Here is a 24,458-nt window from a genome sequence, read left to right on the forward strand (position 1 = left end):
TTCGCACAGAGCAATAAAGACCCAGTGCAGCCAAAAATAAAGAAATGAATAAAATTATTATTTTTTTAAGCAACAGTAACAGTATGATTCTGGAATAAGAATAGACATATAGGAAAAAAAAAAAAGGAAAGTGCCAGTGTAACACAAGCATTATTATTCTTCCTCATCCTTCTTCCTCCATATTGATAAGCAATTATTCCAGTAGAACTTGTTAAGAAAAAGAGAGGAGGAGGAAATGGAGGACGGGGTGAAGGAAGAGGAAGGAGATGAAAAGATATTCAACCTTCACTTCATATCATGTGTAAAAATTAACTCAAAATGATCACACAGCAATTTCAAGACACAAAAACTACATAATACCTAAGAAAAAAGCATAGCAGAAAATCTCTGTGACTTTGGGTTACACAAAGATTTCTACAATACACATCAAAAGCACAATCCATAACAGGAAGAAGAAAAACCTGATAAATTGGACTTCACCAAAATTTAAAACTTCTGTTCTTTTAAAGGTTAAGAAAATGAAAAATAAGATATAGGCTGGGAGAAAATATTTGGAAAACATCTGATAAAGGACTTGTATCCAGAATACAGAAAGACCTTTCAAAATTCAGCAGAAAGAAAATATATAACCAAATTATTAAAAATGAGCAAAAGATATGATCAGATCCTTCATCATAGAAGATATATGAAAGTGAAAGTGAAGTTGCTCAGTCGTGTCCAACTCTTTGTGACCCCATGGACTGTAGCCTGCCAGACTCCTCTGTCTATATGATTTTCTAGGCAAGAATACTGGAGTGGGTAGCCAACCACACCCTTCTCCAGGAGATCTTCCCCATCCAGGGATCCAACACCCATTTCCTGCATTGCAGGCAGACTCTTTATTATATGAGCCACCAGGGAAGCCTCTACACCTACCATTTGACCCAGTAATTCCACTCCTAGGTATTTACCCAACAGAAATAAAAACTATGTTTAAAAACTTATACGTGAATGTTTATAGCAACGTTATTCCTAGCCATCAAAAAATGGTGACAAACCAAATATTCTATAGCTGGTGCAAAAATAAACAAACTGAGGTACATCTATACAACAAATACCACAATGAAATAAAAAGGAATCAACAAACAAAAACATGGACAAATCTTAAATGAGTTATGCTAAGTGCCTGAAAAGAAGATTCAAAAAGCTTCATACATATGATGAACTATGATATTCAAAGTATAATATCGTTCTTATGACTTCCTGGAAAGCAAAACTATAAGGAAAGAAAAGAGATTACTGGTTTCCTAGGCCTGAGGATGGTAGGAATAAATCATATAATAGAAAACTTTTTGGAGTGATGGAAATGTTCTAAATCTTGATTAATACTACTGTATAAATTTGCCAAAACTCATAAAACTATACCCTAAAAAGGGTGGATTTTACTATTTGTAAAGTATATTTTTAAAAAATACAGTAGTGAGTAAATCAGAAGTCAAGCCACAGGCTGGGAGAAAATATTTACAAAATACCTATCTGATGAAGGTCTTGTATTCAGAAAATACAAAGAGCACCTACAACTCAATAAGCAGAAGATAAACAACCTGATTTTAAAAAAAAACAGATAAAAGACGTAAACAGAAGATGTTTATTTTCTTCTTACTAAAGAAAATAAACAGGTGGCAAATCAGCATATATTTGCTTAATACATGATTAACATATTCATCATTCAGGAAATGCAAACCCAAGAATGCCACTTCCAGATATTAACCAAAGAAAATGAAAACATATTAATAGGTCCACACAAAGACTTGTACTTCAGTAGTTTTAGCAGCTTTGTTTATATTTATAAACTAGAAATAAGCCAAATATCCATTAACTGGTTAATGGATAAATAAGTTAAGATTACCTACCTCCATACAATGGAATACTACTCAGCAACAAAAATGAATAAACTACTGATACACACAAGAACTGGGATCAATCTCAAAAGCCATAAGTAAAAGAAACAAGACAGAAAAGTCATAAAAGACTATATACGCTATGATTAAATTTAAATAAAATTCTTTCTGATTTGATAAAAGGCATGACTGATTCTGTCTCCAGTGATAAAGAGGATCCCAGCCGTCCTTGGCATGCAGTGGCAAAACACTTAAATCACCAGTGCAGACAAGTATGATCAAGGACCTACAGAAGACAAAGCTTTGGGTCATCAACTAGCTGCTACCACAGAAGACTGCTGTAAAAATGAGCTGGACAGTGGGGTAGTTCCTTCTAAGTACACTGGTGAACTTGGTAAAAGAAAATGCTAAGGTGAGAACATTAAAATCACCCTAGACCATAGACATAGCCTAAGGTCTATGTCAGGGCCTAGAAAACATCCATAATGCCTTAACAGAAAGCCTCATGTCATGTGGGCACAGGCCTGAGATTTCTGAAAAGCATACCCTGCAGGTGACTGAATAAAATGCAAATTCAATTCACCTTCTGTGGGACATTTTATGTTAAAGTTAGCATCCTAATTGAGAAAGAAGGAGTGGGACCCTAGAAACTGGAATGGGGACACAGGGGCAGATTCTGATGAATCTCACTACCTTGAACCTCTAAATTCCTCCAGGCTTCCACGGCAAGTGAAAGCAGTCCTCCATACTCTGTCTGAGGAAATCAGACTCCTTTGCCTGAAGAATGTACAGCGACTTCCCCTGAGACACTTGCCTTAAAAGGGTCTGCTGATGTTCCTGAAGACCTAATCCCCAAGCTGCTCATTATCTAGACACATAACCAGACTCAAATCCCATAAAGTCCTCGACACAAAACGTGGCCTGTGTTGATAGGCAAAACATACCAAAAGGACTGCACAGTTTGACCAATCTATGTTAACAGAAAACAGAAATACAGATCCCATAATCCCCTTCTCGGGATGGGTTTGAGTCAGAGCTGGGCAAAAAGGAAATATGTGCCGCAATGGAGGATGGAAATGAAGCACAGCTGTTTCGCTTGAAAGTTAGGGTGGTCGAAGGGAATGAGAGACAGACACGGGGGTGCTGGCAGCCTCAGTCTGTCCTCACTCTTCTTTTCCCTACTCCTCATCCTCTTCCCCACTCTGCATCTAACTCTTCTCAACTGCCAACAGAAACCTCAGGCCCACCAGAAACTTGACTGAGAGTTTAGGAGATGAGATAGCTATGTCCACTGATTTCTATACCAGTCCATCTGTGCAGTGTCATGCAAGAGGCTGAATATTAGCAGTTTTCATGACTGCATGGCAGATCTGTGAGTGAGCAGCTTTAAACAATATACTTTCATTCTTTCCTTTTCCTGTGTTCTTTAATAAGCATTTATAAGTTTTATGAAGATAAACAATTTTTAAATAGTTTTAAACATTTCAAGCAACCTTCCCTCATTTGGACCACTCTAAGTTCCCCCAAGGAAAACAAAAAGAGCATTTTCAGTCTAAAGAATTTAAAAAAAAGACTTACATCATTAGACTGAAACAGTCGAGTCATTGCAAAGAAGGCTTCTGTGGCTTCTGTAGTTCCAAAGTGTTCACCCTAAGTAATTTAAAGTAAATTTAAATTAAAACAATTTCTTAAACAAGAAAAAAAAAGGATTTTTCCCATTATTTCTGCAAAGATCTTTTAGAACCCAGGAAAAAAAAAATCTCTATAAACACTGTGCCTCTTTGTTATTTTTCTGACTTTTAATTTATAAACCCACATGGCCATTTATCCATTCCTTATTTAAAATAATTCGTTATCACACACTATCCTATAAAAGTTCTAGAACAGTGGTCTCTAACCTTTTAGCAGGAACTATTTTAAATTCTCTGAACAACTGAGATTTACAGGAGACAGAAAACGAAGTTGAGTTCTTAGTCAGAACAAGATGTTATTGTTACACAGCCTAAGAACAAATATCATACCTCCTACATTTCTATAATCCAATGTCCAGTGCAAAGCCTGACCTATCATAGGAGCATAATAAATATTAAACTGTAATGAACTATAGGAATCACAGAAAACATGGTAAGAAGGGACCAACCAAAAGGGCAGGAATCAGATTATACAAAAAGGCTTATAGGGCTACTAATACAAAAGGCTTGTAGGGCTGCCAATACATCTCAAGATACTGGCTCAAGGCCCTAAAAACATTCTTTGGATCAGAACTCTATGTTTAATAGATCATCTGAGGATCTTCCTAAAATACAGATTTTGATTTACTGGCTCTGGTGTGAAACCTAAAATTTTCCATTTCAAATTAGCTCCCAGTGATGTGAATGCTACTGATCTGGGAACCACATACTTTTGAGTAGTAAGGTGTTAGATAACATATATTATTAATAGTCAAAACACTGCAGACCACAGACCACCTGAGACATTACCATTTCAATATTTAATTTCTTCATTAAAAGCAATCCTATATAATATGTTAGGCTCCATCATTTTTCAGGGCTTCAGCTTTCACAAAAAATACAACTAGTCTTCAATCTATTTGTCATAGGTGTAAGAATAAACCCAAATTTTGATGAAAAACTTTGATAGTTTAGGATGAAAGACACCTTAAGTCCCTACTTTCTGACTTGAAACTCAAAAATATATGGATGTGTCAACTCCGGTAGAAATTTAAAAGTAATTCTCCGTAAAGAACTACCATGAATTAGGCAAAAGATAAGGTTAAGGTTCTGAAATCTGTTCACCTAGTTGTCAGTGTCCATCAGACTATGTGGGTAACTTCGTCATCAAGATAGTTATGTTTCAACATGGGTTGCCCATCAAAGCAGTATTGGTCAATATAAAAATATATGCTACTCTAGACCAACTTTACTCAAAGCTATGCTTGCTGACTGGAGTTAGCCAACTTGGACACAATGTGTGCCATGAAAAGTTAAATCAAACTAACTTTGCCTTAAATGTTTCCAATAATACCACAAGAGGATATATGTTTGTGAATAGATATATTTTATTTAAAAGCATGGACCTTCAGGATAGGGAACACGTGTACACCCGTGGCGGATTCATGTTGATCTACGGCAAAACCAATACAGTATTGTAAAGTAAAATAAAATTAAATTAAAATAAATAAATAAAAGCATGGACTTGTTGTTCAGCCTTCATTTGCAAACTACAAAACTTTATCTCGGTCATGAAATGTAGCCAAGTAAAAAGTCTCATGGAATTCAAGTTGGAAACCAGTGTTCTTTGTACCATATGTAAACCACCTGAGGTATATATATAGGTGCACATACACATGTGTGTGTATATGAATCTAACAAACAAAATTACATTTTCTAAGGTCCTAGACATTTCATGAGATTTTTCAGTCTGAAGCAATAAAAAACAAAAACAAACAACAACAAAAAACATACACACACACACACACACACACACACACACACACAAAAGAAGAAGTAGGATCTATGTTTCATGATTTCTGTGGGTTTTGTCTGCTATATCCCCTGTGCATAGGACACAGCAGGTACATAATAAATATATACGCTGAATGACTGAATGAATACTATTCCTGAATGCTGTGTCCACAACTATTTTCGGTGCTTCACATTTACTGTATCATTTAATCATTACCATTGTCTAAAACAGCTTTATCATAATCCCCATTTAGAGAAAACGACATAAAGCACAAAACAGTTAAGCCCAGAACCATACTAAGAAAATCATAAACAAACAGAGGCATACCTTGCAGATACTGTAGGTTCAGTTCCAGACCATGGCAATAAAATAAATATTATAATAAAGCACATCACAGGAATTTTTTGGTTTCCCAGTGCATATAAATGTTATATTATCTATACATATAAATTTATACATTTATATATATAAATGTTGCATATAAATGTTTATACTACACTGTAGTCTATTTTGTGCAATAGCATTATGTCTAAATAAAGACAATGTACAAACCTTAACTTAAAAATACTTTATTGCTAAAAAATGCTAACCATCATCTAACAATACAGAGTTGCCACAAACATTCAATTTGTAAAAAAAAAAATTCAATAAAGTGAAGTATAATAAAACAATATTCCTACTTATATTCCTTGATTTGAATATTAAAATGAAAGCTTTAGAACATTAATATACCCTCACAAAAGGATAAAATGTCTATCTAGAATGTGTCTAAGCTTTTTAAAAATATTTTTGGAGGGACATAAAGACCTTTGAACATACCTAAACAACATGTTTGAATATTAACTAATACTTGTTAATTTCAAATCAACGTTGAGATTGTACTGTGTGCTTAGCTGATTTGGTACCTCATGAATAAGAAAGAAGTATATGTCATACTCCTTGTCCACAAGAAATTTTACATATTACTACATTAATCAAACACTGCAAATTCTAAAATTAAGTGAATTATTAAAAAATTAATAATTACACTTTCTAGAAAAAACTTCACTGCACATTATGTATTTCTATTCTAAGACACAAATCTGAGGAAAATCACAGTAATTTACCTGGTTCAGTAAGTAAAGAATCTTTGTAAGAATATGCAAACATCTTCTTGGATTGATGGGCGTTTCATTGAATATACGAGCCTGTGGAAACAAAAAACACTGCTATGTATATTTTCTATCACAGATTATAGACAATCAAATAAAATGAAGACGATTATATATATGTTTTTAGGACTATTATATATTTTAATCATAGTATCCAAATAATTTAGCTTATAGTTTTCCATTTATTATGGTATATAATAAATTATCAGATGTGATTTTCCATTCTATACTCACTCCCTTAAGTCTCCCACTTCAACTTGTGGACTTTATCTAAGAATTTCAATATTTACCTACATCATTTGAATACAATGAGCTTAGTATCTATAACTTCCTTCAAAAACCTTGCACTAAACACCTCCTACCTTATTTTACTTAAAATTCTCAACATGTGACAGAGTCTACAAATGTTTGCATTTCTATAAACTCCAGACTTTCCTATGACAAGTAACCCCTCTTTTTTTTTTCCCTCCAGTATATATTCTCTGAACTCAGTTACATTCCTTAATTCTTATTTTGGATCATAGAATTCCAGGTGCTCTGTCCCCATTCTAAAATGGAACAGAAAAGAAAAAACACACTACACTTCCAAGCCATACCTCTTGTAAGACAGCACTCTTCTCCAGATGCCGAAAAGGATTGGAGCCACTACCTATATTATGGGGGAAAAAATGTCTTTAATAGCTGGCATACACAGATGTATTTACTTTCTAAGAAGGGTTTTAAATGCTTGAGAAATCTCACCTATGCGAGGTGTCCACTTGGATATTACAGTGATAATCATTACTAATATGCAAATTGATTAAAATCTTTCTGACTCTGACGTTAGCTCTGTCTGCTATCCTGTAAGATCCTGTACTTCTCTTTTACAGAAACTCTACCTAAAATGAGTAAATTCTCCTCTTGGCCTGCCTTATTTTTATATGAATGTTACAAATATCTGCCATGTCCACACAACTGAGATTTAGATTGTGGTAAGGCTCTTCGGATTTCCCTACAGGAAAGCACTATTTTGTGTATTTCTAACATTTTGCTGGGAGGCAGAAGAGTTTATCAGAGAATCAGATACGCGTCAAGCTTTGAAGGGGCCATAGAGGTTTACTAACCCAACCCTCGACCACGCTTTGTGAGAGCAGCTATCAATCACTGAGACTTTTTTTTTTTTGAGGGGACTTGGCTATCTGCCTCATTTACTCTGGACCAAAGATGGGTATCAGGATGCAACTCACTTTTGGATGCTTGAGTATTAAATGAGCTAGGTATCACGGAACAGCCTTGCCCCCAGGGAAGCGGACAGCGCAGAGGTCCCCAGGGAGACTGTAAGGTACAAGCACCACAAAGTTCATACACACACACAGTCCGGTCGACCCCAGACCCACTCCGGGCCGTACACTATCAGTACCCCGCCCCCACCCCACCCCATCCAACCCCCGCCTCTCGCAAGCGCACACTCACTCCCTCCGCCACCTGCCGTGGGCCCGCCTCTTTGGTGGGCAAGCCCACCCCAGGCGAACCGGCGGAGGAGCGGCTCCGAGGAGCGGCGGCGCCAGAGGATGGGGGCTGGGGGCGGGGCCGCCGAGCAGCCCGAGGCGGCGCGCGGGCGGCCGCGCGCGAGCGCGCCGACCTGAAGGGAGGCTCCGGAGCCCGGGGGGAGGGGCTAGGGGCAGGCCCCCGGCTGAAGCGGAGCGGGGTCGGAGGAGGGGCCGGGCTCCAACTCCAGCCCCCTGGCACACCGGCGCCCACGCCCCCAGGTTCGCAGTCCCCGAGAGCAGGTGGCGGCGGGGCGGGGGAAGGGGAAGGGGCCCTCGCGGCTGAGCCCCGGGCGTACCAGACTCCTCGTCCTTCTTGTCGAATTTTTTAATCATCTTGGACGACTTCCCAGCGCCCAGACCCACCGCAACCGTCCCAGGCGCCGCAGCCGGCAAGCGGAAGAGGCTGCAGGAAGGCCGGCCCGGTGCTCTGGCGCCGGTTGGGCCGCGGTCCCGTCACTCGGAAAGAAGGCCCGCCCTCCCTACCCGGCGCCGGCCGCTCTCACCGCCCCCGGGGGCGTGGCCACGCCCTCTCCTCCATCCCAAACCGGGAGGAGGCGGGGCCAGCGGTGGTTCCCACCGAAGTCGCATCTCCGCCCCTACAGCGACCGGTCGCGGCTGGGGGCTAGCCCCTGCCCGCACTACAAGCCACCCGGCAGCCCACACCCGGAGCGGGCAGAATGAAATTTTATTGGTTGGCACGCCCTAGATGGCGACTTCTGCAGGCCCCTCAGTCTTTGGAGAAGCGGGGTCCCTGTAGGGTTTGTTTTCACTTAATGACAGTGGCGCTTTTTATAAACCACTGCTGGGCCCTTCCATTGCGGAACTCGCTCTCTCCTGGTGCGGTTCTGGTGGGCTTCTTCTCCAGGAGTGATGAAAGGGTTAATGGTTCCCAAATCATCTGGGAAGTTGGCGAGTCGCTCCCTGACTTCTTGCAGACTGCAACAAAGCACAGGGCACCTTCGTGAAAATGGACTTCCCAAGGGAGGACACATAATGTGAAAAATGAAGAGACCCATTTGGAGGGGTGAGAAAGCTGGTCTTTACTCAGAGCAAGAAGGGTAGGTTTTGGACCACTGACCACCATTCCCAACTTTGTTTATAATTCTTCCCTTCATCAAGACACACTTTAAAACACTACCAGTTTAGGATCTTCCCTATCTAACCCCACCCCTTTCAAATGACTCCATCTGTGACCATTTTGACACTTGTGTGTTTGTGTGTGTGTGTGTGTGTGTGTGTGTGTTAGTTGCTCAGTCGTGTCCAACTCTGCGGCCCCATGAACAATAGCCCACCAGGCTCCTCTGTCCACAGAATTCTCCAGGCAAGAGTACTGGAGTGGGTTGCCATTCCCTTCTCCAGGGGATTGACACATAACTCTTACTAAGTTAAGGTACTTTCACTTGTGCGTTCAGATTCCTCTTAGCCCTTTCCTAAAATGTATGTTGATTTTCAGTTCTCTTGTCTGAGAGTGTGACTAAGAAGCTGTTTCTACCTTTGGCTTCAGTATCACTTTTTCCAGATTCTCTTTAAATTTCAGCCCTTCTTGGACACCTCTGTTAGATACGTAGGGTAAACAGCCATTCATTTTTCTTGAGGGAAACTGTAAAGTTACCATAATTCTAAGAAATTCTGCAGACTGAGATATTAAGTGTTCTGTTTAGAAGTGTAAATTGGGTTATTGGGTTACCTTAACAGAATCATGGCCTTGGAAAATCAGAGAAATTTTAATCCAGATTAGATTCTAGACCCTGGAGAAACTCTTTCTTCTAATATGGATTTAAACTAAACTGCTGATATCCTGCATATGGTATCAGTTGAGATTTAACTCCAATTTTACTAAATATACTATTATGCTTGCCTTTTCTGGCTTATAAAGTTCAAACCTTGCTTTCCATGTAGAGTTTCCCTTGAAGGAAATAGACGTTCCTACTTATTTATTCTGGGCCTGAAAATAAAAAGGCTTAGGGGAAAGGAGCAACCTCTTCCCCTCTCGTGGGCTAGAGGTATTGGGAGCCTAGGCAGAGATGGTGCACGTGAACTGAGAGACTCCCAAGAATGGATAATATGCTGGGGGCCTGCTGGTAAGTGTGAAGGAACTTGGAGGATGGAGGGGAGGGTTGAGGCTGAGCTTAAGAGTAGCCCTTTTTATTTATTTATTTTTAAATATCTATTTGTTTGGCTGCACTGGGTCTTAGTCGCAGCATGTGGGATCTAGTTCCCTGACCCAGGATTGAACCCGAGCCCCCTGCTTTGGGAGTGTGAAATCTTAGCCACTGGGCCACCAGGAAAGTCCCAGAGTGGCCCCTTTTAAAACAAGATAAATGACTCTCTGCCACCCTTGAACTTTTGTCCGCATCTGTGAAGTGTTTTGGGTTTTAGTTTTGTTTGTTTGTTCTGTTTTGGCTGTTCGCTGCAGCGTGTGGGATCTAGTTCCCTGCCAGGGATCAAACCCACATCCCCTGCATTGGGAGTGCAGAGCTTAACCAGTGGACTGCCAGGGAAGTCTCTATGAAGTGTTATTTAATGCCACAGTTTAGGTTTAGCTGTATATGGGGAGTTAAGAGGGTACTTCCCTGATGGCTTAAGTGGTAAAGAATCCGCCTGCAATGCAGGAGATGTGAGAGACATGGGTTCAATCCCAGGGTCAGGAAGATCTCCTGGAGAAGGAAATGACAACCCACTCCGATACTCTGGCCTGGAAAATCCTATGGACAGAGGAGCCTGGTGGGCTACAGTCCATAGGGTCACAAAGAGTCAGACACAACTGAACACTCAAGCACAGGGAGTTAAGAGAGGCAGTAGGTGGGTGAGGTGGCGCATAGATCCAGGAGGAGCAGAGATGCTTGAAGGAGCCAGGTAAGGGTTGGTAAAATATGCCCGCATGCCTCTGGAGTTGTGACTGTTGGAACTAAGGATGGTTGGCTGCCACTAGAATGGCCTTGCAGAACAGGGAAGCATACCTTTGGGAGTTTCAGAAATTGCTCAAGGAAAGAAACCCCAGAGGAGAAATGAACCTTATCTTGGAGCCATAGGCTAGGGAAGTCTGGGGACTCACTGATTAAACTAATACACAAATGTAAGTTCAGTGCTCTGAAATTCTTCAGTGGGTCATAAACACTTGCTGGATAAAACCTAAGCCTTTGTTTATACTAATAGACAAAGCCCTTAGTGACCTGGCCATCCATCTATCCTATGTACTGAAAGTGCTATTACTGGTGCTTGATAAATATCCGACACTTAGTAAGTGCCCAATAAATGTTGCTAAATGAATGACAGTTTGTGAGGAGCATTCTTATTGCACCCCTACCTTATCCCAAACCTATTCCACACTGTCCTGCCTCAGCCCCAAGGAGACTCATGGACCTTTGAGACTCACAGCTTATCCTTTGGCCCTTTTAGAACAGTTTTCCTCAAAGTGTGATATGCACACCACTGGGTAGTTTGGGAGATACGTAAACATTTTAAATTTTAATTATTATGAATTTGATTAAATGTATGCTGTGCTTTGTCCTTCAGTCATTTCCAACTCTTTGTAACCCCAGGAACTGTAGCCCACCATGCTCCTCTGTCCATGGTGGCACGAATACTGGAGTGGGTTGCCATGCCCTCCTCCAGGGAATTTTCCCAACCCAGATCTCCTGCATTGCAGGTGGATTCTTTACTGTCTGAGCCACCAAGGAAGCCTAAATTAAATGTATAAGAGGAGAGAAAAGCCCATGTGTTAGTATATCAAACCCATGATATCAATAACATAGGACATTAGTACATAGGACATAGAACAATAACATAGGACAATAATTAGGATGAAACCAAAAAATAATAATGCTTTTAAAGAAAAACATTAAGTAAATTATAGGGCAAACAACACATTGACCAAAACTAGTAACGTGGTGGGTGATGTAGTTTGGGAAACACTACGCTGGAACTTTCTTGAAATTTGAGGATTTAAACAAGATCAAAAGCCTAGAACCACTCAGGCTTCTATCTGTTCTTGGCTTCCATGATACATAGAAAAACAGTCTCCAGAACCTCCAAGAGAGATGTTGATTTGCCCTCAACATTCATCCCCATAGGTTGTCCCTCCTGCCCACATTGCTGTCTTGTAAAGCATTGCTTTGAAAGAGAGGACCTTACCATCATTCTTCATATATTTTTTACAGACTGAAGCAAAGGTGAGCTGAGGATACATTTTCTTCTGTTGCCTCAGAGTGTAGACCTTTGAATACTTCCCTTCACTCTTGAAATCCTTGTTGGTGGAAAACCTTAACAAAGAAAGTTGACTTAGTAGGTCCTAGTGTGGGGGTGAGGTAGGGGTAGGGGGTTATTGGAACCAGGCACTACAACCTCAGCTTCTAGGGAAGAAGAAAGGACAGCACAATTAGAGGGTGTTCATTGGTACAGAGTGGCAGTATTGTTCAGTGGAAGGGATGCTTCTAGAACCTACTATTGCAAGCCTATGAAGGAACTCCAGAATCTCCTCTCTCCTCTCCAAACTAGATAGAGGCTGCTCCTATAACCAGTTTCAAATCAGATTGTTCCTATATCGCAATCCTTAACATGCACTGAGGGAGATTTTTTGGTTCCTCAAATCATAGACCTTTGACTACATCTCTTGTGAAAAATCTTAGTTTGCATTACTGTTTCTCTGTCGCTAAGGTGGAAATGTGGTTGGGGGTCACGTAGGAAAGCTGTCTTATTGTTATACAGTTCTCCACATTCCCTATAACCAAAAAGTATTTGTTAAATCATATTGAAGAGAGATAGTGACATGAATAAGGAAAAGGAAAGAAAGACCCAGGACTCCACCTAAACCATTGTTCTCGCTTGGATGTGGTGTCCTCCATCAGCATCAAAGGGAATACTGGTTTCAGTCCAGATCTTAAGTTTTTTTTCTGAGGCATCAAGGGTAGGAAGAAGTTCTCAGTGGGCTTGTGCTGATGACTTTCCTGCAGCAACGGGAAGAAAAGTAAGTGAGGGAGTAAGCTGAGTCCCCTGGGCTTAAAGGCAGAGCTAGGTTCCTGGACTAAGCTCCAGTTCCCCTAAACTCAGCAACAAGACCTGCCAAAGAGGGAAGTAGGGGTACAGAAACCCAAAGAAGAGAAAAGCAATTCCCTAAGTAGGCTAACACATATTCATTTCACAGCCAGATGATGTGTCCAAATTTTGCTCAGATTCCAAATTCATTGATGAAGTTTGCACACTAGCCCTTTGTGTAAATGGAAGAATTTCCTGGATTTTGAGGATTCACTTAGTGAATTGCTTAGGAAACCAAACATTTGGTAATAAATTGGGAAATACTGTTGATCCATGGGATGCTACCCACCTTTCTTACAGATGGCTGTCTCATTCACATCCTATTCTCTGCAGTGAAAAGGCCACAGAATGGGATGTTTTGTGAGGTAATAATTTTGTCATTATTAAAGTCATAGAATCAAAGACTTTCAAAAGATCTTAAAGGCCATCAAGTGTAACCATTCATCTTATCCCCGCCTTATTATTATCAAGTGGTCAATCTTCCTATCTCTAAAAACCTAATCTACTTAATTAATAGCTGATTGCTAACACCCTGTAACTTCTACCCTACAGTCCAAATTGCAGCCATGAAATAGAAGGACACTGGCTCATTGGAAGAGAAACTACGACAAACCTAGAAAGAGTATTAAAAAGCAGAGACAATACTTTGATGACAAAGATCTGTATAGTCAAAACTATGGTTTTTCCAATCAGTTCAGTTCAGTTCAGTTCAGTCGCTCAGTCGTGTCCAACTCTTTGCAACCCCATGAATCACAGCACGCCAGGCCTCCTTGTCCATCACCATCTCCAGGAGTTCACTCAGACTCACGTCCATCGAGTCAGTGATGCCATCCAGCCATATCATCCTCGGTCGTCCCCTTCTTCTGCCCTCAATCCCTCCCAGCATCAGAGTCTTTTCCAATGAGTCAGCTCCACATGAGGTGGCCAAAGTACTGGAGTTTCAGCTTTAGCATCATTCCTTCCAAAAAAATCCCAGGGTTGATCTCCTTCAGAATGGACTGGTTGGATCTCTTTGCAGTCCAAGGGACTCTCAAGAGTCTTCTCCAACACCACAGTTCAAAAGCATCAATTCTTCGGCGCTCAGCTTTCTTCATCCAACTCTCACATCCATACATGACCACAGAAAAAACCATAGCCTTGACTAGATGGACCTTAGTCAGCAAAGTAATGTCTCTGCTTTTGAATATACTATCTAGGTTGGTTATAACTTTCCTTCCAAGGAGTAAGCGTCTTTTAGTTTCATGGCTGCAGTCACCATCTGCAGTGATTTTGGAGCCCAAAAAAATAAAGTCTGACACTGTTTCCACTGTTTCCCCATCTATTTCCCATGAAGTGATGGGACCAGATGCCATGATCTTCGTTTTCTGAATGTTGAGCTTCAAGCCAACTTTTTCACTCTCCACTTTCACTTTCATCAAGAGGCTTTCTAGCTCCTCTTCACTTTCTGCCATAAGGATGGTGTTATCTGCATATCTGAGATTATTGATATTTCTCCTGGCAATCTTGATTCCAGCTTGTGTTTCTTCCAGTCCAGCGTTTCTCATGATGTACTCTGCATAGAAGTTAAATAAGTAGGGTGACAATATACAGCCTTGACGTCCTCCTTTTCCTATTTGGAACCAGTCTGTTGTTCCATGTCCAGTTCTAACTGTTGCTTCCTGACCTGCATACAGATTTCTCAAGAGGCAGGTCAGGTGGTCTGGCATTCCCATCTCTTTCAGAATTTTCCACAGTTTATTGTGATCCACACAGTCAAAGGCTTTGGCATAGTCAATAAAGCAGAAATAGATGTTTTTCTGGAACTCTCTTGCTTTTTCCATGATCCAGCGGATGTTGGCAATTTGATCTCTGGTTCCTCTGCCTTTTCTAAAACCAGCTTGAACATCTGGGAGTTCATGGTTCACGTATTGCTGAAGCCTGGCTTGGAGAATTTTGAGCATTACTTTACTAGCACGTGAGATGAGTGCAATTGTGCGATAGTTTGAGCATTCTTTGGCATTGCCTTTCTTTGGGATTGGAATGAAAACTGATCTTTTCCAGTCCTGTGGCCACTGCTGAGTTTTCCAAATTTGCTGGCATGTTGAGTGCCGCACTTTCACAGCATCATCTTTCAGGATTTGAAGCAGCTCAACTGGAATTCCGTCACCTCCACTAGCTTTGTTCGTAGTGATGCTTTCTAACGCCCACTTGACTTCACATTCCAGCATGTCTGGCTCTAGATTAGTGATCACATCATCATGATTATCTGGGTCATGAAGATCTTTTTTGTACAGTTCTTCTGTGTATTCTTGCCACCTCTTCTTAATATCTTCTGGTTCTGTTAGGTCCATACCATTTCTGTCCTTTATCGAGCCCATCTTTGCATGAAATGTTCCCTTGGTATCTCTAATTTTCTTGAAGAGATCTCTAGTCTTTCCCATTCTGTTCTTTTCCTCTATTTCGTTGCATTGATCGCTGAAGAAGGCTTTCTTATCTCTTCTTACTATTCTTTGGAACTCTGCATTCAGATACTTATATCTTTCCTTTTCTCCTTTGCTTTTCACCTCTCTTCTTTTCACAGCTATTTGTAAGGCCTCCCCAGACAGCCATTTTGCTTTTTTGCATTTCTTTTCCATGGGGATGGTCTTGATCCCTGTCTCCTGTACAATGTGATGAACCTCATTCCATAGTTCATCAGGCACTCTGTCAGATCTAGGCCCTTAAATCTATTTCTCACTTCCACTGTATAATCATAAGGGATTTGATTTAGGTCATACCTGAATGGTCTAGTGGTTTTCCCTACTTTCTTCAATTTGAGTCTGTATTTGGTAATAAGGAGTTCATGATCTGAGCCACAGTCAGCTCCCAGTCTTGTTTTTGCTGACTATATAGAGCTTCTCCATCTTTGGCTGCAAAAGAATATAATCAATCTGATTTCGGTGTCGACCATCTGGTGATGTCCATGTGTAGAGTCTTCTCTTGTGTTGTTGGAAGAGGGTGTTTGCTATGACCAGTGCATTTTCTTGGCAAAACTCTATTAGTCTTTGCCCTGCTTCATTCTTCATTCCAAGGCCAAATTTGCCTGTTACTCCAGGTGTTTCCTGACTTCCAACTTTTGCATTCCAGTCCCCTATAATGAAAAGGACATCTTTTTTGGGTGTTAGTTCTAAAAGGTCTTGTAGGTCTTCATAAAACCGTTCAACTTCAGTTTCTTCAGCGTTACTGGTTGGGGCATAGAGTCATGTACAAATGTGAGAGTTGGACTGTAAAGAAGGCTGAGCACCAAAGAATTGATGCTTTTGAACTGTGGTGCTGGAGAAGACTCTTGAGAGTCTTCCCAAGAGGACAGTGAGATCAAACCAGTCAGTCCTAAAGGAAATCAACCTTGAATATTCATTGGAAGGACTGATGCTGAAGCTGAGGATCCAATACTTTGGTCACCTGATGCGATGAGCTGACTCATTGGAAAAGACCCTGATGCTGGAAAAGTTGTAGGGCAGGAAGAGAAGCGGGTAACAGAGGATGAGATGGTTGGTTGGTATCATTAACTCAATGGACATGAGTTTGAGCAAACTCCAGGAGATAGTGAAGGACGGGGATGCCTGGCATGCTGCAGTCCATGGGGTCACAAAGAGTCAGACATGACTGAGTGACTGAACAACAGCAAAACTACAAACAGAACAAATCTAGTGTCTCTTTCATAGAGAACTTAAATAATTTAAAGAAATCCATCACATTTCCCCTGAGTTCCATCTCTCTTCCAGACTCAACATTGCCAACATTGTGAATTTTTTTTCATATGACATGGCTTTGGGTTATTCCCTATTCTCCCGATTTCTCTCATTTTAACTCATTTAAGAAAGTTACAAATTAGATTCTTCCTAATGTGTGGCAAACTGAAATGGGAACAATATTCTAGGTGTAGACAGCTGCAGGATATATCTCTTTAAAGTCCCTATTCAAATGTGATCACTGCTTCTGAGAACCTTCTCTAGCAACCCTGTCTAAATCACACCCATCACTCTCCATTCCTTTATCCTACTTTTGGGGGCACTTATTACAATAGATATGTTCTGTGCAATTGTTGACTTGCTTATTGTCTGTGTACTCCACTGGAATTAAACTTTGACTTAGTCACTGATAGATCCCTACCACATAACATTGGCTGGCAAATAGTAAGTGCTCAATAAATATTACTGAATGAATAAAAGAATGACAGAATAAATGAATAACCAAACTAATTAGTTGACCTGTACTGAACCTTTTAGCTCAGAATTTTCAAACCTCTTTTTTAAAATGTTTGCTGCTGAATTAACCATGTCTTTTTTTATATTTGTTATTACATATATTGGTTATTTTGTTGTATTTATTTGCTATATCTGTTACATTTATTGTTTAATTCTCATAAAAATCTCATAAATTCTTATAAAAATCCTGTGGCTGAACCATGTCCTTTTGGTTCTCATACTCTTGAAACTATTTCATTTTGAGGAACAGGATTCATTGACGTTACCTCTATTAATAGGGGTATTCATTTAAGTTACCTCCATTTATGCCTAGGACCTGTCATAGCCAATAATCTGACCGCAAAAGAGCAGAAACCTTAGCAGAGCTAGATTTTAGAGCAGAAAAACAAGAATAAAACCATTATTTGGAATCCAAAGCAGCACGAGCTAAGGACCCCAACTGCATGAGCTTGTCTATCTTGTCTCATATCATTTAGCATCATGCCATTGACATGTTTCCTACTTTCTTCCTGTCTGCTTCCTTCTCGCTCTAGCATTCATTCCTTACTTTTGCCCTGAATATCATTTTTTTTTAACCTACAAATTTTGCTTCAATCTGCCCCTACTTACCTACTACCTTCTTACTCATGGTTTGACTTTTTTCTGTCCTTCCCCTCCATGTCCTTTCAGTTTTTATTCCCACATGCACATGTGTGCTAAGTCACGTCAGTCGTATCTGACTCTGCAACCCTATGGACTGTAGCCCACCAGGTTCTTCTATACATGGGATTCTCCAGGCAAGAATACTGGAGGGGGTTACCATGTCCTCCTCCAATCTCAACGCTCTCCTCCTCACACACTCTCAATCTTTTCCTTTCCCAATTTAGATGCCTGGAAGCAAGAATCTGATTAGCTCAAGGATTTTGGTTGTTGGTAGGTTACGAAACTAAGCAGGACCCTGTGGAGCTCCTGGGCACAGAAATCTTTCTGTCACCTATTTCTCATTTGTAGGGACTCCAGCCTCCATGACCTTCCCTGATTAGCAAACAGTTGCTAATCAAGGGAAGAGTAGTCAAGAAACCACCTGAAGCAAGATTAAAGGAACCAGAGAAGTTCATCAAGGCCACCTGAGACAAGATTAAAAGCGTTCAGGCCCTGCACACAGCCTAATTTTATCAGCAACCCCACTCATGAACTATTCCTATAAAACTCCTCATCAAATCCTCCTAGGTTGGGACACAAAGTTTCTCAGCGTAGGAGCCCACTGTGTCCCCCTTTGCCTGGCAAAGCAATGTCAACCACAAATTGTCACTTACCAATTGCATTGCCAGTGACTGAACACAAGGGCGTTTGCCATCTGCCTGTGCAGAGATTGAACACTGTGCCACAGCAGCTGTTGACTTTCAACACCTCCTGAGGGAATTCAGTTTGGAGTGAGGCACTCTGTGCTCCAGGGAATCTGGTGGGACAGGTCTTTAGATAGTTGGGTGTTTTTCAGTCAGTTCAGTCACTCAATTGTGTCCAACTCTGTGTGACCCCATGGACTGCAGCATGCCAGGCTTCCCTGTCCATAGCCAACTCCCAGAGCCTGCTCAAACTCATGTCCATTTAGTCAGTGATGCCATCCAGCCATCTCATCCTCTGTCCTCCCGTTCCCCTCCTGCCTTCAATCTTTCTCAGCATCAGGGCCTTTTCTAATGAGTCAGCTCTTTGCATCAGGTGGCCAAAGTATTGGAGTTTCAGCTTCAGCATCAGTCCATCCAATGAATATTCAGGACTGATTTCCTTTAGGATGGACTGGTTGGATCTCCTTGCAGTCCAAGGGACTCTCAAGAGTCTTCTCCAACACCACGGTCCAACAGCAGCAATTATTTGGTGCACAGTCTTTTTTATGGTGCAACTCTCACACCCATACGTGACTACTGGAAAAACCATAGCTTTGACTCGATGCACCTTTGTCAGCAAAGTAATGTCTCTGCTTTTTAATATGTTGTCTAGGTTTCTCATAGCTTTTCTTCCAAGGAGCAAGAGTCCTTTAATTTCAAGGCTAGAGTCACCATCTGCGGTGATTTTGGAGCCGAAATAAATTCTGTCACTGTTTCCATTGTTTCCCCATCTATTTGCCAAGAAGTGATGGGACTGGATGCCATGATCTTACTTTTTTGAATGTTGAGTTTTAGCCAGCTTTTCACTCTCTCTTTCATTTAAACCAAGAGGCTCTTTAGTTCCTCTTCACTTTCTGCCATAAGGGTGGTGTCATCTGCATATCTGAGGTTATTGGTATTTCTCCTGGCACTCTTGATTCCAGCTTGTGATTCATCCAGCCTGGCATTTCTCATGATGTATTCTGCATGTAAGTTAAATAAGCAGGATAACAATTTACAGCCTTGATGTATTTCTTTCCCAATTTAGAACTAGTCCATTGTTCCATGTCTGGTTCTAATTGTTGCTTCTTGACCTGCATACAGATTTCTCAGGAGGAAGGTAAGGTGCTCTGATATTCCCATCACTTTAAGAATTTTCCACAGTTTGTTGTGATACACACACTCAAAGGCTTTGGCATGGTCAATAAAGCAAAAGCAGTTGTTTTTCTGGAATTCTTTGCTTTCTCTATGATCCAACAGATGTTGGCAATTTGATCTCTGATTCCTCTGCCTTTACTAAATCCAGCTTGAACATTTGGAAGTTCACAGTTCACGTACTGGTGAAACCTAGCTTAGAGAATTTTGAGCATTACTTTGCTAGGGTGTGAGATGAGTGCAGTTGTATGGTGGTTTAAACATTCTTTGGCATTGCCTTTCTTTGGGATTAGAATGAAAACTGACCTTTTCCAGTTCTGTGGCCACTGCTGGGGTTTCCAAATTTGCTGACATATTGACTGCAGCACTTTTACAGCATCATCTTTTAGGATTTGAAATAGCTGGAATTCCATCACCTCCACTAGCTTTGTTCATAGTCGTGCTTTCTGGGGCCCACTTGACTTCACATTCCAGAATGTCTGACTCTAGGTGAGTGATCACACCATTGTGGTTATCTGGGTCATTAAGATCTTTTTTGTATAGTTCTTCTGTGTATTCTTGCCACCTCTTCTTAATATCTTCTGCTTCTATTAGGTCCATACCATTCCTGTCCTTTATTGTGCCCATCTTTGCATGAAATGTACCCTTGGTATCTCTAATTTTCTTGAAGAGATCTCTAGTCTTTGCCATTCTGTTGTTTTCCCCTTTTTCTTTGCACTGATCACCAAGGAAAGCTTTCTTATCTCTCCTTGCTATTCTTTGGAACTGTGCATTCAAATGGGTATATCTTTCCTTTTCTCCTTTGCCTTTCACTTCTCTTCTTTTCTCAGCTATTTGTAAGGCCTCCTCAGACAACCATTTTGCCTTTTTGCATTTCTTTTTATTGGGGATGGTTTTGATCACCGCCCCCTCTACAGTGTCATGGACCTCCGTCCATAGTTCTTCACACACTCTATTTGTAGGGACTCCAGCCTCCATGGAGGCTAATCCCTTGAATCTATTTGTTGCTTCCACTGTATAATCCTAATGGATGTGATTTAGGTTGTACCTCAAGGGTCTAGTGGTTTTCCTTACTTTCTTCAATTTAGTCTGAATTTTGCAATAAGGATTTCATGCTATGAGCCACAGTCAGCTCCCAGTCTTGTTTTTGCTGACTGTGTAAAGTGTCTCTATCTTTGGCTGCAAAGAATATAATCAATGTGATTTCATTATTGACCATCTGGTGATGTCCATGTGTAGAGTCTTCTCTTGTGTTGTTGGAAGAGGGTGTTGCTATGACCAGTGTGTTCTCTTGGCAAAACTCTGTTAGCCTTTGCCTTGCTTCATTTTGTACTCCAAGGTCAAACTTGCCTGTTACTCAAGGTATCTGTTTACTTCCTACTTTTGCATTCCAGTCCCCTATGATGAAAAGGACATCTTTTTTTTTTGGTGTTAGTTCTAGAAGGCCTTGTAGGTCATCATAGAACTGTTCAACTTCAGCTTCTTTGGTGTTAGTAGTTGGGGCACAGACTTGGATTACTGTGATATTGAATGGTTTGCCTTGGAAATGAACAGAGATCATTCTGTTGTTTGTGAGATTGCATCCAAGTACTGCATTTAGGACTCTTGTTGACTATGAGGGCTACTTCATTTCTTCTAAGGGAGTCTTACTTACAGTAGTAGGTAAGAATGGTCATCTGAATTAAAGTCACCCATTCCAGTGCATTTTAGTTCACTGATTCCTAAAATGTTCAATCTTGCCATCTCCTGTTTGACCACTTCCAATTTACCTTGATTCATGGACCTAACATTCCAGGTTCCTAGGCAATATTGGACTGGACTTTACTTCCATCACCAGTCACAGCCACAGCAGGACATTGTTTTCACTTTGGCTTCATTGCTTCCTTCTTTCTGGAGTTATTCTTCTACTCTTCTCCAGTAGCATATTGGGCACCTACTGACCTGGGGAGTTCATCTTTCAGTGTCACTGTTTTTTTTTTTTTTTTTTTTGCCTTTTCATACTGTTCATGAGGTTCTCAAGGCAAGAATACTGAAGTGGCTTGCCATTCCCTTCTCCAGTGGACCACATTTTGTCAGAACTCTCCATCATGACCTGTCCATTTTGGGTTGTCCTACATGGCGTGGCTCATATTTGCATTGAGTTAGACAAGGCTGTGGGTGTTTTCAGGAACAGAATTTATGATCTCAATCCTTGTATCTCCTCATATCTAAAAAAGCACTAAATCCCTTCATGGTGACATCAACTCTTCATGACTAGCAGAAAACCTTTTGTAAAGTGAGTGACCAATTACACTGAACTCCCCCTTCACCAAAATTTTATATATATATTGACCTTCCCCCACTTCTTTGGAGCAGTCTCTCAGAGCTATCTGAGATGCTGCCTCTCAGGCTGCAGTCCTCATTTTGCCCCAAATAAAACTTAACTCACAACTCTCAAGCTGTACATCTTATTTAGTCAAGAGCAATAAATCTATTCTTTTCTATTTCACCCAAAATTCTGTCTCTGAGATTTGCTTCGGTACCGGTATACTAATAGTGCCAAGCTTTTGGCCTCAGTTGGTTTTGGTTTGGTTTCAGTTTTCGTCTGGTTGGTTTGGTTTAACAGCACTGATCTATAGCACAGGTCACTGAGCAGCCTATGAGATTGGCTTCCCTGTCTCTGGTGTCCTCCTCTGGCTCTAGGTAGGCATAGAAAACTGAGTCTAGTTACTCAGAATATGGCCTTTGTTCACAAACTGTGGTAGGGCCATGTTACTTAGAAAGGGCTGTGAGTATAACAACCACTGTGATAGACATGTCTGGTCCATTCTTCAGCTTGATTGCTAATACCCACACTCTTTTTATACACATGTCTGGATGTAGCAAAAGAATGCTTCTTTTGTGTATAATCTTAGGCTCATAAAAGAGTGCCACATTTGTCTAGTAAGACAAGGAGGGATGCAGCATGAATATTCAAGAGGCATTCTAGATATTGGGCATTTCCATCTTCTTGGACTTGTTCCAGATAGCCCCACAAAATTACCATGCTGCCAGTCTTCGACAATCAAAGCCTTACCACTGTCTATTAATACAATTTGGCTGGTACTGCAATTTACTCATGAATAGGATCAGGTCCCGCATGCGACCTGCAAGGCCCACAAAGTGGCAGCTGTTGGAAGGAAGCTCTTCTTGCACCAAGGTTACATGATAGTCTTGCATTTCCTTCTCTACCTTGAGCAAGGCAACCCTGGCCTGGCATTTGTTCCTCTCAGTGTATATTACCCACTACCAGGAGAACAATCACTGAGCTTATGCTCAAATGGCACAAATTCTGAGACCCAAGAAATCATAGGCAATGAATCAATTAACTCCTTTGTCAGCATATACTGTTGGATGTTAGCATTTTATCCTTTGTTTGGAAAGGAATCTTTCACTGCCATCCATCTAGCAATGGAGGAAATACTAACTCTAAATTAACCACATGTTATTATAATGGTCTGTCTTGGGTAATTCCACTCCCAGCATCATATTCCTGTTATAATTAGATTTTTTGTTAACACTTTCACTTATTTAATTTCTTCTAGTTATATTAGGCCCACTTTTATGGCTGTCAAGATCTTTTTTACAAGAAAGACATACACACACACACACACACACACACACATATTTGTGGCCACACCACAAGGCTTGTGGGATCTTGGTTCTCTGACTAGGGATTGAACTAGGGCCCCCAGCAATGAAACCCCAGAGTCTTAACCACTGGATTGCCAGGGAATTCAAGATCTTTTTTAGATCATGATTCCTAAATATATCTTAAATTGGTTTTCTTCATTTTCTCTGCTATTGATTTAGTTCTGTCAACTACAAATTGGCACTGGCCTGTCAAGTGCAAATTGGCACTTGCCAAGAGCATGTGCCACTAACTGAACAACAACAAGGGCATTTGCATCTGCCTCTGCAGAGACTCGGAGAAGGCAATGGCACCCCCCTCCAGTGCTCTTGCCTGGAAAATCCCATGGACGGAGGAGCCTGGTAGGCTGCAGTCCATGGGGCCGCTAAGAGTTGGACACGACTGAGCGATTTCACTTTCACTTTTCACTTTCATGCACTGGAGAAGGAATGGCAACCCACTCCAGTGTTCTCACCTGGAGAATCCCAGGGACGGGGGAGCCTGGTGGGCTGCCGTCTATGGGGTCGCACAGAGTCGGACGCGACTGAAGTGACTTAGCAGCAGCAGCTGTAGAGACTTAATCCTGTGCTACTGCAGCTTCTGATTTCCAACACTCTCTGAAGAGAAATCAGGCTGGAGAGACACTGTGTGTTCCAGGGAAACTGGTGGAACAGGTCTTTAGATAGATATTTTCAGGAACCGATTTCATGATTCCAGTCCTTCAGTTCAGTTCAGTTCAGTTCAGTCTATCAATCATGTCCCTTTGTGACCCCATGGACTGTACCATGCCAGGCTTCCCTGTCCATCCCCAACTCTTGGAGCTTGCTCAAGCTCATGTCCATTGAGTTGGTGATGCCATCCAACCATCGCATCCTCTGTTGTCCCCTTCTCCTCCTCCCTTCAATCTTTCCCAGCATCGGGGTCTTTTCTAATGAGTCAGTTCTTCAATCCATACATGAGTACTGGAAAAACCAAAGCTTTGACTATACATCCCAATCCTTGCCTCTCTAGAAAAGCACTAAATCC

The 24,458-nt window shown here is 41.1% G+C and overlaps 2 protein-coding genes across 2 annotated transcripts in view; both read right to left on the reverse strand.

The window, feature by feature from the left end:
- The window catches only part of COPG2 (COPI coat complex subunit gamma 2), a 219,881-nt gene extending 211,458 nt beyond the window's left edge, over nucleotides 1-8,423 (reverse strand). Inside the window, exons 1-4 of the mRNA XM_052638348.1 lie at nucleotides 8,322-8,423; nucleotides 7,093-7,145; nucleotides 6,452-6,532; nucleotides 3,459-3,530 (exon numbers count right to left, since the gene is read on the reverse strand). Coding sequence (XP_052494308.1) covers nucleotides 3,459-3,530; nucleotides 6,452-6,532; nucleotides 7,093-7,145; nucleotides 8,322-8,358 — 243 coding nt within the window. The 5' untranslated portion in view covers nucleotides 8,359-8,423. The remainder of the gene's footprint in view (nucleotides 1-3,458; nucleotides 3,531-6,451; nucleotides 6,533-7,092; nucleotides 7,146-8,321) is intronic.
- A 368-nt stretch (nucleotides 8,424-8,791) lies between these two features.
- The window catches only part of TSGA13 (testis specific 13), a 28,296-nt gene continuing 12,629 nt past the window's right edge, over nucleotides 8,792-24,458 (reverse strand). The window contains exons 5-7 of the mRNA XM_052638351.1: nucleotides 12,832-12,971; nucleotides 12,160-12,287; nucleotides 8,792-8,961 (exon numbers count right to left, since the gene is read on the reverse strand). Coding sequence (XP_052494311.1) covers nucleotides 8,792-8,961; nucleotides 12,160-12,287; nucleotides 12,832-12,971 — 438 coding nt within the window. The remainder of the gene's footprint in view (nucleotides 8,962-12,159; nucleotides 12,288-12,831; nucleotides 12,972-24,458) is intronic.

The sequence above is a fragment of the Budorcas taxicolor genome, chromosome 4, assembly GCF_023091745.1.
Source record: "Budorcas taxicolor isolate Tak-1 chromosome 4, Takin1.1, whole genome shotgun sequence".
Taxonomy (NCBI): Eukaryota; Metazoa; Chordata; class Mammalia; order Artiodactyla; family Bovidae; genus Budorcas; species Budorcas taxicolor.